Source organism: Sebastes umbrosus, chromosome 16, assembly GCF_015220745.1.
Source record: "Sebastes umbrosus isolate fSebUmb1 chromosome 16, fSebUmb1.pri, whole genome shotgun sequence".
NCBI classification, from domain to species: Eukaryota; Metazoa; Chordata; class Actinopteri; order Perciformes; family Sebastidae; genus Sebastes; species Sebastes umbrosus.
The window spans coordinates 16,315,765-16,333,441 of NC_051284.1; the positions used below are offsets into that span (position 1 = coordinate 16,315,765).

Below are 17,677 nucleotides of genomic sequence, written 5' to 3' on the forward strand. Positions count from 1 at the left end.
AATGAGCCAAAACATTTATTATGAATGCCAGAGTGAGAATAAGCAAGATAAGATATTTTTAGTTGGTTTTCTTGGGATCCTGAGAAATTTAATTAATGATCTCAACAAAAGAAAACGTTTTTTATTAGAGTATGAAATCCTAAAAAGTAGAAATACATGACGCCATTCGGCAAGACTACAAAAACCTCTCAATGTCCCATGTGTAGGGAAACATGTACCATGTGCTTTCCATTAGAGTAGTCACTGTAGTTCATAAACAAAAACAACAAAGTTGTTGAAAAACGCCCTATATGACAATGTTAAATAATAGTGTCCTGGAGTCACACCTGGATCATGACCTCCACCTCCACCATGACCTCCACCATGGACTAATCACTTCCTTGGCTCACGGCCCAAATTTCCTCTAAATTTAATTGAAATCCAAAATCTGTTTAACAGCCATACAAACAGACCCTTTGTAAATTTTCAGTGATTGTGCGTCTGTCTGTGTCGGGCTGGGTGGGGGTTGAGGAACAGGATGAAAAAAGACAAAGCGTTCCAGACATCATGTGATGGTTTAAGAGGAAACTGCCACTACAGCTAACATGGCAAACAGCCATAGGAATTCCTCTGGGGAGGGAAGGACGGAAATACAAGCCATATTATTAAATTGTTATTTCATTGAAAGCCATTTTCATTTCTTCCTGTCATAAATCAACTAAAAATAAACTTCCTTTGTTCACAAATGACCTAAACTATGTTTTCCTGGTGTCAGCATGCTGTTTTGTTCTTTTAATTTCACCATTTAAGAGAGCAGCGTTCTTACACCTCGAGTTACAAACACCTCGAGTCATAATGAGTAGCTTTCTGTTCCTCCAGTTTCTTGTGGTAGATAATTGGCAATACAGTCAGTTCCTGACCTTTAAAGTGGTTTCAGGTGCTGCACATATGTGGACTAAACACTATCAAAGTTTCCTCTCTTAACTTTGCTTTTCAGTCGAGCTAATTCTGATGCAGGTAATCACTGCAAGTATTGATGTTTTCCGTTTGTTTGTGTTGGACATCAGTACATAACTCTTACTTTGGCTGTCGTCTTCTGAGTCCAGATGATGAGGAAACAGCTGATCTGAGAGGTTCTCCTCCAGAAATCTGTCCAACAGAGCATGGCAGGTACTGCTGACTGAGGAGAGAAAGACAGAGAGAGAGAGAGAGAGAGTGGTTACAGTACTTGTTTTGCTTATGAGGGCAAGTCATGCATACATACATGTACAGTACTTCAAGCTGCTGTGCATTTCACTCATTACAATCATTTTGAAAATCATTGAGGAAACAAATAGGTGCCTGAGTGGAGCTCCAGAGCAACTCAGTTCCAAAGTGTGGAATACATGGCTGTCTAAACCCTGCCTGCGCCGATGGAGGAAGTTAATTAAATACAGCCTGCAGTTGATGGAAAAATTGGCATTCCAAATTGAGTGAATGAAAAGACGTGCAAAAAACAAGTTAGTTGAATTGACAACTCGAAACAGTAGTTGTCACATAGAAGTGATCTACATCATCTGAAAGCTGGTAACCTGAAGCTTAATTTGAGATGCAGCTCAGCAATGGGTCAAGTTGTCATAAGTAGTCATAAATCAGAAAGAAACACGCATTAATTATTCAAATAATTAAAATAAATTGTGAGAGTGTATAAGGGCTTAGAACATCATGATCAAAGTATATGATGGTCATTCCTTCTGTTCTCGAAACTGCTCAGAAACCTCCTTATTGTCAAACTAACTAGGAAAGCCATCCATCCTATGAATGCCCTAGGTTTCTCCTTTGTGGTTGTAAGGTTTCATGAGGCTTTGATTATCCTAGAGGTCACCACAAATCATTTTATACAGTGAGGTCAAGTTAAAAAAAATTGTCTCACTACAATGAAATGGCTACTATGTGGAGTAACATCATCACACATGAATACAGTTGGGCTCCTTGGATCCACAAGAGTCTCAGCTTTACAGTGATACCCTATTCATGTAATTCCAAGACTGTTTAGGGACCCCAGTATGCAGAAATATTCAAATACACCATTTTTAGTATAGGTGAAAATAACATATTTATACTGCATTCAAAAAACTTTTTACTGCATGTTTTTTTGCCCCAAACTGCATGTGATTATCATAAAGTGGGCATGTCTGTAAAGGGGAGACTCGTGGGTACCCATAGAACCCATTTTCATTCACATATCTTGAGGTCAGAAGTCAAGGGACCCCTGTGAAAATGACCATGCAAGTTTTGCGTCACCAAAATTCAGCCTAACTTTGGAGCGTTCTTTAGCCTCCTTGCTGACATGGTTTCCTTAGGTTTTCTAGTTTAATATGATACCAGTACCTTCACTTTGGCTCTAAGTCTGCTACAGCCAGATCACCGGCGATCCCGCGGGCTTAGAGCAAAGTGAGGTTCTGGCATAGTCACCTACTAATGAGGTGCAATAAAGGGAGGAAATTGCAGCAAATGAAGAACACATTTATTTATAGTATGCCTTGAATACATGGAATTTGATAGATTAGGCTTAATTGTCAACAAAAGAGAAAACAATCTATTACGTAAGACACTCAACACCATTGAAATTCCTTCAACGTGTTTGCCTGATGGCGCTTTAGGCACATTTGTGTGACCAACCTCTCAGTGCATTAGCTGTCGATGAGGCAATATGGAGGCAATTTACCAGTTCTGTACTCTGGATCATTGGATGCCATTCCTCATAAGAGCCTTTATACTTACCTAACTTTGTGGCTTATTACACACAAATGGCCTTGTCAGATATTCTGTGGGAGTTTTGATCATTTTAACTCCCACAGATCAAGATTTGCTTTTACAGTTTAGAAACACCCACTTCTCAAGAGCCGGTGTGCAGAAGTTTTTGTGTTGTGATAATGAGATAAGTATCTCGAGGAAGCAAAAGACCATCATTAAAGATAATGAAGATAATTTCCAGATACATGTAAAGGGATAAAAATTTGCCCATGGCTGAATGTAGTTCTCTGCAGGATCCCAACTTCTACTGGGAATCGGGGGCAGATATGTCTCTGTCACAAATCCTATTTTTGTACCTCTACTTTTACAGTTTGATTTACTCACTAAAGTCTTTCCAAACAGTGTCATCCTTCTGTTCAGATGTCATAAACCAGATGAGGGAAGCTTTTTTTTTTTACCCCGTGGTTTCATCACTCAGGTGTCTGGCTGACTAACTGAGGTCAAATGGTCAAACAACGTCTGAAAGCTCCTATCCCACACCTACATCTGACAATTTAACTGTAACTTTAATTGTACCTTTCCAAAATGGTCCGTTCGACATTCACGCCCACCTGTGTGATCGGATGAGGTGATCGGTTTATTTCACAACAGTGACCTGCTGGCTGTACATTATCCCGTTTACTACACGGCTACTTACTTAAGAAATCAATGATTCAATAATTTGACACAAAAACGTTCCGTCAGAGTCCAACATAAGAACTGCGCCCATAGCAACCGTCTGCTATAAAGAAATAACAGACCGTTAAAGGTCGTGATTGACCAATCAGATTTGAGTATTCAACACAGCCGTGTAATAAACTAGTTTATTTCAAGGATACCCCTGTCTAACCTTTTAATTGTCGTTGTTGTATGAATGGAGCCTGAGAGAAGTATCTGCAGACACTGTTCAGGGCTTTAAAGACAACTGGAACCACCTCTGGATAATGAATAATTTAATCTATATTTTGATTAACAGTTGACAATGTGTAATTATAATATTCTTCTAAAAAGACGCACTTTCCACAGCTATAGCAACCCAAATTGAAATCACATTTACTTTCATTAATAGAGACCTATTGCTGTCCTTTCCTGCCTCATCCTGATTAATGTTCAATTTTAACAATAACCAATTTAATCACAGTGTATTATTTGCAAGATTGATTAAAATGTGAATGTGATATAACTGAATAAATGCAGGGAATAGCATTAATATAGGCTTATCCATTTATATTATTTACAAGCTGAGAATAGATCGATGGATGTATGAACGACAGAGTTGATCCAGAAATAGGGCCACTGCAGACTATCCAAACACTCATAAAAAACGACCCACAGACATGGTCTTGTTCTGGAGGACGACTGAGAGGGAGGGCGTTTAACATGTGACTTGACATTGAACGTATTAACTAGCATGACCAGTACACAGTGAGGGAGATGATCATGTCCCAGTGGGTCAACGCAACTTAACCCATTTAATGGCCTCTGAACAATGACATTACTGTTCTCTGGGGCCTGTAAGGCAAGGTCAAACAGGTCAAGCAAGACAAATTGAGATATCGAGAAGACAGTTTATAAAAAGCAGTTTGTGCTGATAATGACGAAGGGTGAGGGAGGGTCATGTATTTGAATGGGAGCCTAACTATTCATCTGTAATTGTGGAATAAAAGCAGCTATGGATAGATTTCTGAATACGGAAACCGGAAAATTTTAATAGTCCATAAAGAGGGGGATTCAGCCAAATAACAAACATTAGCATTCTATTATTAACATAAAATAGCAAACTGTTTTTTGGGAATCCCCCTAGAAATCACATTACATTCATTGCCTCTCACTCATTCCCTTTTTGTTATGTCAAGTTTGGATAAAAAAAAGAAAAGAAAAAAAAAGAATCTAACACAAGTTGGCATCTCTTTTATGAAAAAGAGGGAATGGAGGAGGAGGAACGGCCTCATCTTCAGGCAGCAGAGCAGCTAGTCACTTTGATGACAATCCAGGATGCTGGATGCGGCTTTGAACAGTGTGACTTTGAATGCTGTCAGTTCTGCAGAAAGCAAAGGCTGTCTTAGTTTAAGACTAAGTAGTTTCTTAAGACAAAGGCTGTATCAAGGTCAAACCAGTTTCCTGAGCAGAACTGCTGCTGGTTGAAGTTCAGAATCTGTTCAAAATCTACCAACCTCTCAATAGATTACCATTGGGTTTTTTTGGCTGGTGCTAATTTCCAACCCTGGTAACATATACTTACAACCCAGTTTATTTTTTCACCATTTTTGTCACATTATGTTTTTTTCTAATTTATTTGGGAAGGTGCTCCTCAGAATTTTTTAACAATCAGAAGTGGGCCTTAAGTTACAAATGGTTGAGAACACCTGATCTAACACCCAATAACAATATAGCTGCATCAAGTGTGAAGACAGATGGAGGAAACTTTGACAAGGGAACAGACGGCAATAAAGCCCAAACTGAACACACTTATATTACACACTGTGCTTTCGAGGAACTTCACTAACAAGGCTTCAAATATTTAACTCATACAATGAAAGTACTTGTTGTTAACATAGCTATCATTGAGTGTACTCGAGCCTTTGTAATTGCTTGCGAGTGTGCATTTATGGGAACATTGAAGTGTGTCTCTCTACTTAATTTATGTGCAAAACACACTGAAAGAGAACAAAACTCTCACCCGACAAACATTTGCTCTCCATGGCGAGGAGTCAACGTTCGCGCTGACTTCTTGGCAGAGTATAGAGCTAGATCAAAGCCTCAGACATAAAAGATGGATCTTTATGTTGTCTGTTACTAAACCAAATCGCAAGCAGAAGTTTGCAAATCTGTCAAAGAGATGTCTGAAAACTGTCCGGGGAAGCTTCTAACTGAACAACAACTGGTTACAAAGGATGAGGGCGGTGTTTTCTTGGGACACAGATGGTACAACTGTGACATTGAGGTGATGTATAGAACTGACCGTAAAACAACCAGTAACACAGAGGTGCACTGTAACCTGCCATGTTTACACACAGCCAGAGGACATGCATTAGCTAAACAGGCCACAGAAAATTCATGACAATGTATACACAGTTATTGTTATGTAGAGTTGATCCTCCAGGGTGGAATACTTACAGTAGCTTTGACGTTATGTTCACACGGCATGTCAAATTAACTCGGATTCGCGCTGCAGTTATTTGTCTGGTGCTCTGATGGGAAATTACCAGAAAGGTGACAGAGTGGTCTGAGGGAACTGAGAACAGGCAAAGCTTTTCATATTAAATCAGTAAAAGGTCAAGTCAACATGAACAGGCCAAGTAAAGGAGCAGCAGGGCAACATCATTTGTATGTGCCTTCGAAGCAAAGACCCTGGAGTGGGTTAAAATTATTGTTAAGATTAGGTGACCTTCATTGTCATGGTTACAATGATAACCACAGGACTAAGGTTAGAGGAAAGGATTGTGGGCACGGAAAAAAACGACCTCTTAAAACGAACAGCGGTCTCCCAATGCGACATTTTGCTGACGCATTCATCCATCCCGACCTCGTCGCTATACGGACTTTGTGGCTCTAAGTAAGAACATCAACCGGACTTCCTTCTTTGCTCCCGATAGACAAGAGTTATAATCATGATGGCCAATAGAGGGCTTTGTCATTTGAACATAAATATATGTCATTTTGAGACACTTGCTGAAATGAAAATTTGTTTTGAGGGGCAGTTTCTGACCTGGTTACCTTTGGACAAAGCCAGGCTAGCTGTTTCCAGGCTTTATGCTAAACTAAGCTAACAGTGTATTAAATCAGTGCACATGGATCCTGTTTAAAATCTAATAATATCAGTTCCAAGATATAATTTAGCAAAGGAAAGAAAATGAAATAATAAAATGAAACCCCAGTACTCTCATCTCCACAAAGAAAGCTCTGACAGTGACAGTCTGGATAATTAAACTTAACAAATGAAGAAGCGCTTCACTTTATCGTTCACTGGAAAAGCAAATTCAAATTTATGATGACCACTGATTCCATGTCCTTTAAACAGGAATGTAAGCTCGTGTCTACTGTAAGTTCATAAACAAGGCTCACAAAGGGGTAATTGTTTTTCAAAACAGCAGAGTTCAATCCGTGCTAGCCCAGTTGTAATTAATGATGTTTTTAACACCTATTTAATGGTTACACGTCACTTTTAGACATACATTTAAATAATGTGGTACAAAGACCTCAGAGTTTGTTAAATGTTAACACAATACTCGTTTTATGATGGTTGAAATTACAAAGTGTTTTACAAGTATTACTGCGTAAAGTAGAAGAAAAAGATTTAATGAAAACCAGAGTACCAGTTCTTTGGAAAGAAAGATAAATAAAGAAATACAATGTGACAAAATATATTGAAGGTAGTGGAAAAGAGGGGGACACAACGTTTATTTTCATTAATCTGCTGATAATTTTCTCAATTAGTTCATTAACCGTATTGTGTATGAAATGTATGAAAATAGTGAAATGCCTGATAATCATTTTCAAGAGACCAAAGTGATGTCTTTAAATTGCCCGTTTTATCCGACAAACTGTCTAAAACCCAAAGATAATCAATTTACTTTCATATATGTCAAAGAAAAGTGTCAAATCTTCTTGATTTGAGAAGCTGTTATCTGAGAGAATTTGCTTGGAAAATGACCGAAAATAGTTTCTGATGCTGATTAATTTTTTTCCCATCTGCATAAAGTACACGTATCATCCGGTGATTTTCCTCATCCATTGGGCCCATAGAGCAGGCGCAGTAGCGTTTCCCTTAACTCCGCCTCCCAGCCGCTCGGTCTGGGTCTCATTCACATGAACAGAGGAAGGGAAATAACTCTGGATACAGCTATTAGTCCATTTTACAACTTTTAGGACCTATCGATTTAAATAAGGGCTATTGAAGTGTTCATACTGGGAAGTTGATTTACCTAAAAAAAAAAAAAATTATTACAGTTACAGATGTCTTTTTCCCAATGTAAGACTATGGGAAAAAGCATTTTTGGGCCCAGTGGTATCACGTGAAGGACACGGAAGTTGTAGTACCGCCGTTTGGCCTTTACGAAAATTTGCTTCATAGCCCGGCGCTCTTCCTGTGGGCTTGGGAGTGTGTGGGACTCTCCCCACACACTCCCTTGTCGCTAAAAGTTGCAGATTGATTGATGGATGGATGGATGTCATGATATTATTGGTGAAATTGGTTGGTACTAGCTTACGTAAGCGCAGGTCATATGTTGTTTTACAGGAAGAAATTGGAGATTGAATGTTGATATAAAAATACGAAGATATTGATTTTTTGTCATATTATCTTGGTTATATTGTTAGATAGGAGCAACATATGACCGAGGAGGTGATCTAACAGCTTTAAAAAGGCATTTTTCATTTCATCTTGACTTTAAAGACATTACACAAAAAGGTTCCTGTCATTACTTCATCTCTCATAATTCAAGTCATGAGATAACTTCTGTTGTGATTTGGCGCTATATAAATAAAACTGACAAGCAAGAAGCATGGTAGATCAATGGTCAACACTGTCATCTCTTTCCTTTGAGTATGATCTCTACCACTTAAAATACCAGAGTGTGAATGTCAGTACTGCATCATCTGATCTGATGCCAGGTCCCACAGTACAGTAGTTATTCAATATTCCCTCAAACTGCTTTGTTGCAAATCACATTAACCAATAAGTTACAGGACATTTAAAAAAAATCCAAGAGCATATTTTTCACAGTTGCTACTTGTATGCTCACTTGTTTGACATCAAACCATATAAGTGTCTTTTATGACGAAATAATAATATTGTCTGAATTAAATTTCCTCTTGCAGTTTAAAATGATCTAATTGAATTATCGTACTGTACATACACACTGCAAGTTATTTAAGTTAATATGTTCTTATTGGATTCAATAAGACAAAAAAGACAAAAAGAAGAAAAAAAGCCAGTCAGACTGCCGAGCTGTTTTTCCATTGTGGATTTCTATTTTGCTTTCGTCACAAACTGTACTACTTTGTAGATAAATACAAATTCTGAGGAATTAGTCACGCATAGCATTTGAAAAACCCATCACTCAGTCAAGTCAGTTATATTTAGGTAGCCCAAAACAAAAAAAATAGCTTGTCTCCACCCTTCACTCTCCTTCTCTCCTGCCAAAACTCTGATCCATGCCTTAGAATTAACTACTGCAACAGTATTCTTTATGGCACATCATCTGAAGTCCTGAATAAACTCCAGATCACATCACCCCCGTCTTCCAGAACCTCCACTGGCTCCCTGTGCCACAAAAGATCCAATTCAAAGTCCTTCTCCTCACTCACAAAGCCCTCCATAACCAGGCTCTCTGACTGACTCCTTCCCACAGCCTCCGCTCATCTGATGCCAACCTCCTGTCTTCATCACTCAGGACCAAGCACTGGACCTGGGACGACAGAGCATTCTCCCCTCCCTCTGCAACTCACTCCCCAGACACATTCAAGTCTGCACCAACCTGCCCACATTCAAATCACAAATCAAAACTCTCAGAACAGATTTTAATCTGAAATTAATGTGTTTTATATATTATGTTGTTTTTCTTTGTGACAATTTTTACTAATGTAAAGTGTCTGAGTTTTTATGAAAAGCGCTCTATAAATAAAATGTATTATTATTATTATTATTATTATTAATAAAACTCTCTCCTAAAAGTAATATGCAGATATTAATCATTTGTTTTACTAATTACACTGTGGTGATGAACGTAATCACTGCCTGGATTGTGCTCACAGGCAACGTTTTTATAGTGTGAATAAAGCACTACATTTATCCGTGGAGATTGTTGGGGTGGATGATAGAGCTCAGGATTTAAAAACTAGTGATTATTTAAGTGTGCACCTTCTGTCCTTAGAACCGTGTTACTCAAACTTGTGACAGAACCCCATGTGGAGTGTACTGTAAATCACAAGTTTCATCACAATACGATATTATATTGATTCTTTGGGCAACAATACGATATTTGCTGATATCATGAAGCCCGTCATGATACAATTTCGATTCAATTCAATTCAGGGGCCTGCGATCGATATGAGACAATATTTTAAGCCTATTTAACACAACCAGTTACATTTATATCAACTCACAAAAAGCACCTAAAATTATTTTTATTACTGGGCTCTGTAGGATGGAGGTGTGTCTGGAGGGAAATGGTGCAACAGACGGCCCATGGGAATTTCAAAATAAAGGCATATTTTTTAACGATGACAATATGTATCGAAGTTTTCACTTTGCATCGATGATATTGGATCATTGATCATGAATCGATATATATGGATATAGATTGATGCATCGTTACACCCCTAGACCCCATGTGGGGTCACTTTAGGTCACATAAGTATCTAATACACTGATGTTTGAAAAAGTGGGAAATATATTTATTTATTTCCATTTAATGTGTAATGTATGTGCAACACAGATCTCCCTTCGTGTCTTGAAAATTAAATAATAATGTAAAGGATAGTCATGATGCTCTGGGGACCTAAAAAAATAGGGGCACAGTTGAGAAACTGTGCCTTAGGTCCTCAAATTAGATAAGGAAAAACTCCCTCACTAAAAAAAGCTTTATCGAGAAAAAAGTGCAGAGCTTTGTCCAATCTGCTGGGAGGTTTCAATTTTGGTAACGTCAGATATAAAATAATCTTTCTTCCAGAAGAGAATAGCTTGTTTATACTGGTGTTTGATACATTATCAGTCAGAAGTGATTCATAGCTGGGCGCTGTAACTGTAAAAACATTAGTTCATCATTTCACTTCAGGGTATATTTTTTCAAATGCAATGTGTAGCCATTTCAAGTTTAACAAAACCTTTAACCTTAGCTTTAAACACATTGTCTTGCATTTCATAGTCCATTTCTCAACTGCCTATCACAAACTGTGCCGCTGTCTGCGCTCAGAGGCCCGTCCAAAAGAAGCAAACACTGCTATAACCTCCAAAAACCACATCTTTTAAGCTCCAGACACTCACTCACTCACACATATTTGGAAACTTAGCTATTAATACTGAAAAATGAAGCAAATATAATTGTTCAGAGTTATGTTCACAGTTATTTAATCATGTAGCTTTTATTGAACCTTCATACCACCTGATGTTTTTCTAATAAAACTCTACTGTAGCGTGTTAGATGGCTTACCTCACTGACTTATTATGCAGTTTGGCAAAGACCATAACTTCTAAGATTAAAAAAATACAGACTAAAATTAGATTGCAGTCTCTAAAAACAGTGAAAAAACAATTTAGTGTTACACCAACAAAACCTCCAAACTGGGAGGCTCCACAACTGTCCTCAATTAATGAGTGAAATAGAAAACCACGCAAAGTTTATGTTTTCTTTTCTTCACTTGTATGCAAACTCTGAATCAAATGTGTCAATGCAAAAAGTTCTAAAAACGGTGATTATTAAAGGAACAAACAAATGAAAGACTCAGCAAGCCAACCTCCCTCTAAAATATAACATTATACCCTTCATTATACTCACCAGATAATAACAGGGAGGCTGAGCCAATAGTGGTCAGCTGTAAACATGCAAACAGATTAGCTCACTGTTGGACACTAGATCCCCCCTCCAAACTAAACCGCAAAATATGTCATGGATCATTGCTTTTCAAACAACACATTAGCACTTTCCTATCATTTCAGCGCCTTCCTAAACTGTTACATATGACTATAACAAAAATAGAGTCAAAAGTAAAAAACTGGAAATGGACGGTGGGTCTTCTGTGCCCAAGTCACATGCTTTGTCCCCCATCCATCCAAAACATACAAAGGTTCACAGCCGCTAGAGGCCGCTAAATTATTCAATTACAAGTAAAAGTCCTGCATTCAAAATCGCAAATTAATCAAATTTTTTTATCTGTTCAAAATATACCTTAAAGGTAGATTTGTCAAGTATTAAATACTCTTCTCAACATGGGAGTGGGCAAATATGCTGCTTTATGCAAACCTATGTATTTATTTATTATAGGAAATCAATTTAACAACACAAAACAATGACAAATATTGTCCAGAAACCCTCAGAGGTACTGCATTTAGCATAAAAAATATGCTCAAATCATAACATGGTAAACTGCAGCCCATCAGGCAATAACAGTGTGTCACTGTGTCAGTGTGCTGACTTGACTATGACTTGCCCCAAACTGCATGTGATCATCATAAAGTGGGCATGTCCTTCATGACAAGCTGGCTTCCTTAGGTTTTTTAGTTGCATATAATGCCAGTTTCTTCTCTCTAGCTTCAAAACTAAGTTAAGGAAGGTTACTAGTTAAGGAAAGCGCAGAACGTTATATGAAAGTCTTTAACAATACTTGGCTTTCAACAACTTTAAATCTTAAAACACTTCAGAGACCCAGTTCTGAACTAACAAAAATGAATTGGAAAAAATCTGTTCACTTGATCTATTTCATCTCCTAAATACAGAAATAGGTTATGATGTAAATTGGTGATAAATGGAGCAGCTGAAGAAAAACAGTAAAAAAGCAAGTTACACTATTCAAGGAAAACAAAAATACGTCTTCTTGCTGGACATTTGAAAACACTGTTTGTTCTCAAAACACTGCCTTGTTCTTATACAATGACTTAAAATAGATTTTCACATGGGAATAAGTTTTGCACGATTTTCAGTAAGGGACTTTCTTAATGTGACATCCAAGAATGAAAAACAGCCAGTGGAAAAAAAAACTTATATCTAAAATTTCCCATTTATGCAATTAAACATTGTATGTCTAATAGCTTCACAGATGTAGGGCACATTATTTGGTACTTGAAGTGCATAAGCAGCATGGATTATCTTCCTCTCTGCTTGGAAATGGATAAAAAAAAAAACAGTCCATTAATTCACATTAACCCACTCCATTAAAGGATGGGTCCCTTATTTTTTTATATCATTCTGTAACTTCACAGTGGTGTTCCAATTGAAACAATACCATTTTAGTAAAAGTACGTATATTTTAGTGTCAAAATGCTATTCTCCCAAGCCCTTCTTAAAACTTTTTCCCACAGGACCTGACGTAGGTTTCTGCATGATGATGCTGTTACATATATAGTATATATATCCTAATAGTCAGTGTATTACCATTACATGTACACACAGTAGGGGTTGGACGGTGAGGACATTTTCCCACCGGTTAATAAACTTGTTACAACACCGGTGTTACCGATTATAGCAGACATTTTACAAGAAAAGATGACGCTCAATATGTGTAACGCGCTTACTTTGATCTTTACCGTCGGATGTCTGTGTGTCTGGCCTCTGAGGTAGAGCTTTTGCTGCGGGGTCGGGAATAATTAAAAAGTGCAAATCTACAGATGGGGATCATTTGCACCAATAAAACAAGCATATTGTGTTCTTTACTCTCATCCACATTAGCTTTGGGCCAATAGAAAATCTGATTGTGACACACAGAGATGACTTCAATATTTTTAGGTTGACGCACGTAATGTAAGTAAGCTTTAGACCGGTTAAGACTATGTCAGTCTTGCTACTGTTCATTTTCTGAAAGCTTTTAAGATCAATTACTTGAAATGTATGCTATAAATGCTGTCAAGTTGAGTCTAAATGTAATTTGAACAAAATCCCCTTCTGTTTAAAGGTATATAAGTGGTGTTAACATTCAATAACATTGCAAATTTCCCCACTATGGGACTAATATTGAAATTACTGTTTATCACTATGAAATAAGTCTTAAGTATTTAGGTTGAAAAGTTTTAGAATACAAATAGCATCTATTCCAATGACATCTAAGAGTACAAATGGTAGTAAACATATGCTGAACCGGTGTTACGATTAAGAGGGAGTCCTTGGAAGTTTTTCTCCCCTATAAGGGGTCCCTGGCCCCAAAAATTTTGAGAACCCCTGATATCACTTTTAAGTGATAGCAAGCCGAGACAATGAGTAGACTGGGAGTTCTTTTGTGCTTGTACAAAAGGAGACTAAAGATACGTCTTCATACCCACTCAGTCGTCAGTCGTAAACTGATCTTCATTTCCTTCTAAAGAAGAAGCTCCATAACAGTATACTGTATCAGACTTTTGGTAAGAACTAGACTATGAGTGCGCACGTCCATGTCAAAATATGTGCATCTTTGCTGAGACCCTTGAATGTCTATCTGCATCCAAACACACTTCTGAAGACCCATTCATGTGCAGCGAATCAGGCTTTCGGTATTTCCAAAAGAGCTAAGTGCCATAACTCAATTTATGATTTAATTGGTTGCAGCTTGGCTTCAGTTAGCTGGTATATCATACCGGTATGCAGCTCCTATCAGAGGGTCCTTTATCAAGAAAGATAACCCAGACTTTCAGACACACACCCTGTCTGTTTTCTCTGACAACCAGTTATGAATATGAAGATAAAATGCATCATACACATAAGCCAATAAGCATTTAAATTCAAGGTGACTTGGGACAAGCTGACATGGAAACAGAACATGTGATTTTCATGAGATTAAAAGCTTGATGGTGATGGTGAAAAGCTTTCAATACATTAATGTGATGTGTTTTTGCAATGATATTTTTTTCATGTGTGGTACATTCTTGTATGAAGTCATGAAGCAGTGTGTTTGTAAATGTCAAGTTCTGGAGGGTCAAACCTTTACTGCTACAACTAGAGTCTGTCACTGTCCATACATGTATACATTTGCTTTTTGCTCTAGTTAAATGTACAATCCACAAATTCAAACTAAAATCAAGACTGGTATCTGGTATCACTCTCATACTCATACTCATTTCAGGATCAGTTAGTTAGTAAGTTAGTTCTGATGCTATGTAATTCTGTTTACATCAGTAATGCTTGTTGACAACATAATTTAATGTTAATATTGGAGTAAAACAGTGATCTGTGGCAAGATGTGGGTTTACTGAGTTATCTGGAGTAACCCGAAACGACCTATTCTGGGTTTGACACAGCAAATCTGTCCAGATAACTCAGTAAATCACCTTCTTGGAACAGCCACAGGGTGATTGCCCTCGCTCGAAAAATGGTGGTTTGTTGAACCACTTAAAAGGTTTTCCTGACAGGAGCCTCTTGTAGCCAAACAAATAATGACGTTGAATGTTGTCTGGCTGGAGCATTGATAGAAGCAGCATCACCTTATGACCTTATGAAGAGGAACTAAACCCAAACCTTAAAGGTTTAGAGCATTTATTTAGCATCAAACTATTTTTAATGTAAGGATATAGAGCAGTAATGTCTACCTGAGCAGAGAATGAAGTCACGTCTTCAATTTGCTTTGTTGATGGGCTGGCTGCGTGTGCCTTTTAGTGCATATTCGTGCATGTGAGCGTGCCCCACTGGCTAACTCACAGCCGACGCTCTGCACTTCGCTCATACGGCCGTTACAGCTGATAACGCCGTCCCGACATATGGCGTTGTTGTGGAAGCGTAGCACCCACTAGGCCTGAAATGATTCCTCAAATAACTTGACTAATTCGATTAGTAAAAATCATTAATTCAAATTATTTGCCTCAAAGCTTTCTTTAATCCATATACTCTATATGGCGCACTGTGTTTCGCATGGAAGATTATTTCTGTGGCACAACGCGCTTACTGCTGTGGACAAGTGACGTGAAGAAGACGCCACCGATTGCAAAACGGAGGAAGATGGGGAAAATAGCGAAAGGCGAAGAGAAGATACAGGCCAGGGAAAACGGCCGAGAATGTCCAACGTTTAGGATAATTTCAAGCTGAAACAAAACGAAAACTCTGTACTGGGCAGCAGTGGGGTTATTACCAAATTCGACATTCCACCAGAGAAAATCAAAGTTCTTGTCCATGACAACGGCGCTAATGTCGTAGCAGCGGTGAAAATTTTGAAAGAAAAACATGGCTGGGCATCAGTGCGAAGTCAAACCCTGAACTTGGTTGTGCAAAGCGCTCTGAAGAACCACCAAGCTATCTCCAAGTGTGTGGCTGCTGCAAAATGCCTTATCAAACATTTTAAGAAGAGCGAGCTGGCGTGCACCAAACTAAAGGATAAGCAGCAGCAGATGGGCACAGCGCAACACATGCTGGTGCAAGACGTAAGTACTCTGTCCAGGCCGCTGGAACAAAGGTGGCCGGTGACTGCTGCACTCTCGGACCCGGCAGTGACTCAGAGAGGAAAACACTTCCTTGATCTCAAGCCTGAACAATGGAACTTGATTGGGGAGCTGAGCCAGGCCCTAGAGCCATTTGAAGGAGTTAAAATGTTGTGGGCAACAATATGTTACCATCTCTGCAATTCCACAGCTAGTGCAAAGCCTTAAGAAGTCCATAATAGTTGCTGCCGCTCTGGATCCCAATTTTAGAAAACTTAAGTTCTTGCCTGCTGATGAAGCATTCAAGGTCCAAAGCACAGTACAAACTATGGCACTTCCTGCCAAAAAGGAAGGGAGCCGGTCCAACCTAAGTGAAAATGCGGAGCCTCCAGCACAGCACAAGACGAGGGTGCAACATCATTCCTCGACAACATACTGAGATCATCAGACTCCAGCACCAGTAATGAAGAGGGTGGGGAACAGCAATTAAGCCAAATTGTGCAGAAGGAGGTCTTGATGTATTTTGGAGAACATCTCCTGTCCAAGAAGGAGAATCCGCTGTAATGGTGGAAAACAAATGCTATCCAACGCTGGCAAAAGCCCTTGCTGTGTATTCAGGCAACATCAACGCCATCAGAGCGTCTGTTTTCTGTAGCAGGAAACATTGCATCAAAGCGCAGGGCAAGCCTCAGTTCTGAGCATGTTGATATGCCCACTTTTCTTCATTGTAACCACATGGTCTTTAAAGGCTTACATGCACAAACACACACACACACACACCAGTATGTAGAGAGACATTTAAGAAAGTATATTATTCTCATGAATAACCTTTATTACATGTTGGCTTGTGTGGACTCTGTGACTCTTGCTCCAAACTTAAAAACTTTATTATATTCATCATACATACAGGTACATACATGAAATTTGACCTTTCCATTTAACCTATACTTAGGAGCAGTGGGATGCTGTAAAGCGTGGTTCAGTGTCTCGCTCAAGGACACTTTGACATGCGAACAGTAGGAGTCAGGGATCAAACTGCCAACGTTAAAGGACAACTCTACCCACTGAGCTAGCCGCCCCTCCTGTCAACTCGCTTTGCTTCCTACAAATGCCACAAAGCCTTCCAAGAAGACAGTAAAGGCTTACGTTATGCCTGAGCTGTAGTTCAGTTGAAACATGTTTAAACTTGTAGTTCTGAAAGTTAAGTTGCACAACTTAAAAGCAATGTTTATGTATTATCATTTCAATTTATGCCTTAGTTTTAGGTTGTATGTATAATTTTTTTGAAGTCATTTGAAATATCTTTTTTATGTATTTATTTATTTGTTTTTGCATTTCAGAAAATGTTTTCTTTAAAACCCAGAATGTATAAAATGCCACTTAAATGCACTAAATGTTTTTTTTTACATAATATATGATGGAATTTAAGCAATACAAAGTAGATTTCTCTAAAAAGGAAACGAGTTAGTTGTTCAGTCTTACTTTCTCTTTTGTTCTTTATTATTGCTCTTTAATAAAGCAAAGTATTCTTTTATACAATTACTCAAATAATCGATGGAATACGGCCACCTTTTGGTTCCTCTGTCAGCACTGTGCAGTTGTTAGCGCTGTTAGCTGCGAGCTATCGCCATGTTGAGAGCCGTGTGGAGGCAATAGATATGGTCTGAATTTCGAATTTAGCGCGTTTAAAGGAAATGTTCGACATTCCAGGCCATGACAATCTGTCTGGTTAACATCCTGAGGAGGTGGGGAACTGAAGCCATCTTTCTCATCTCTAACCACAAAGTCCAACTCCCACTGATGAGATCAAGCAGCAGGGTCTATGAAAAAATGCATACCCTTCACTCATAAGCTATGTCTTTCAGTTCAGCATTGAGACATAAATTAAGC

General features: G+C 38.5%; 1 protein-coding gene across 3 annotated transcripts in view; it reads right to left on the minus strand.

Moving 5' to 3' along the window:
- The window catches only part of ltk (leukocyte receptor tyrosine kinase), a 65,868-nt gene that overhangs the window by 37,198 nt on the left and 10,993 nt on the right, over positions 1–17,677 (minus strand). For all 3 annotated transcript variants that reach the window (XM_037747099.1, XM_037747098.1, XM_037747100.1), the window contains exon 2: positions 1,061–1,159. In XM_037747099.1, coding sequence (XP_037603027.1) covers positions 1,061–1,159 — 99 coding nt within the window. The remainder of the gene's footprint in view (positions 1–1,060; positions 1,160–17,677) is intronic.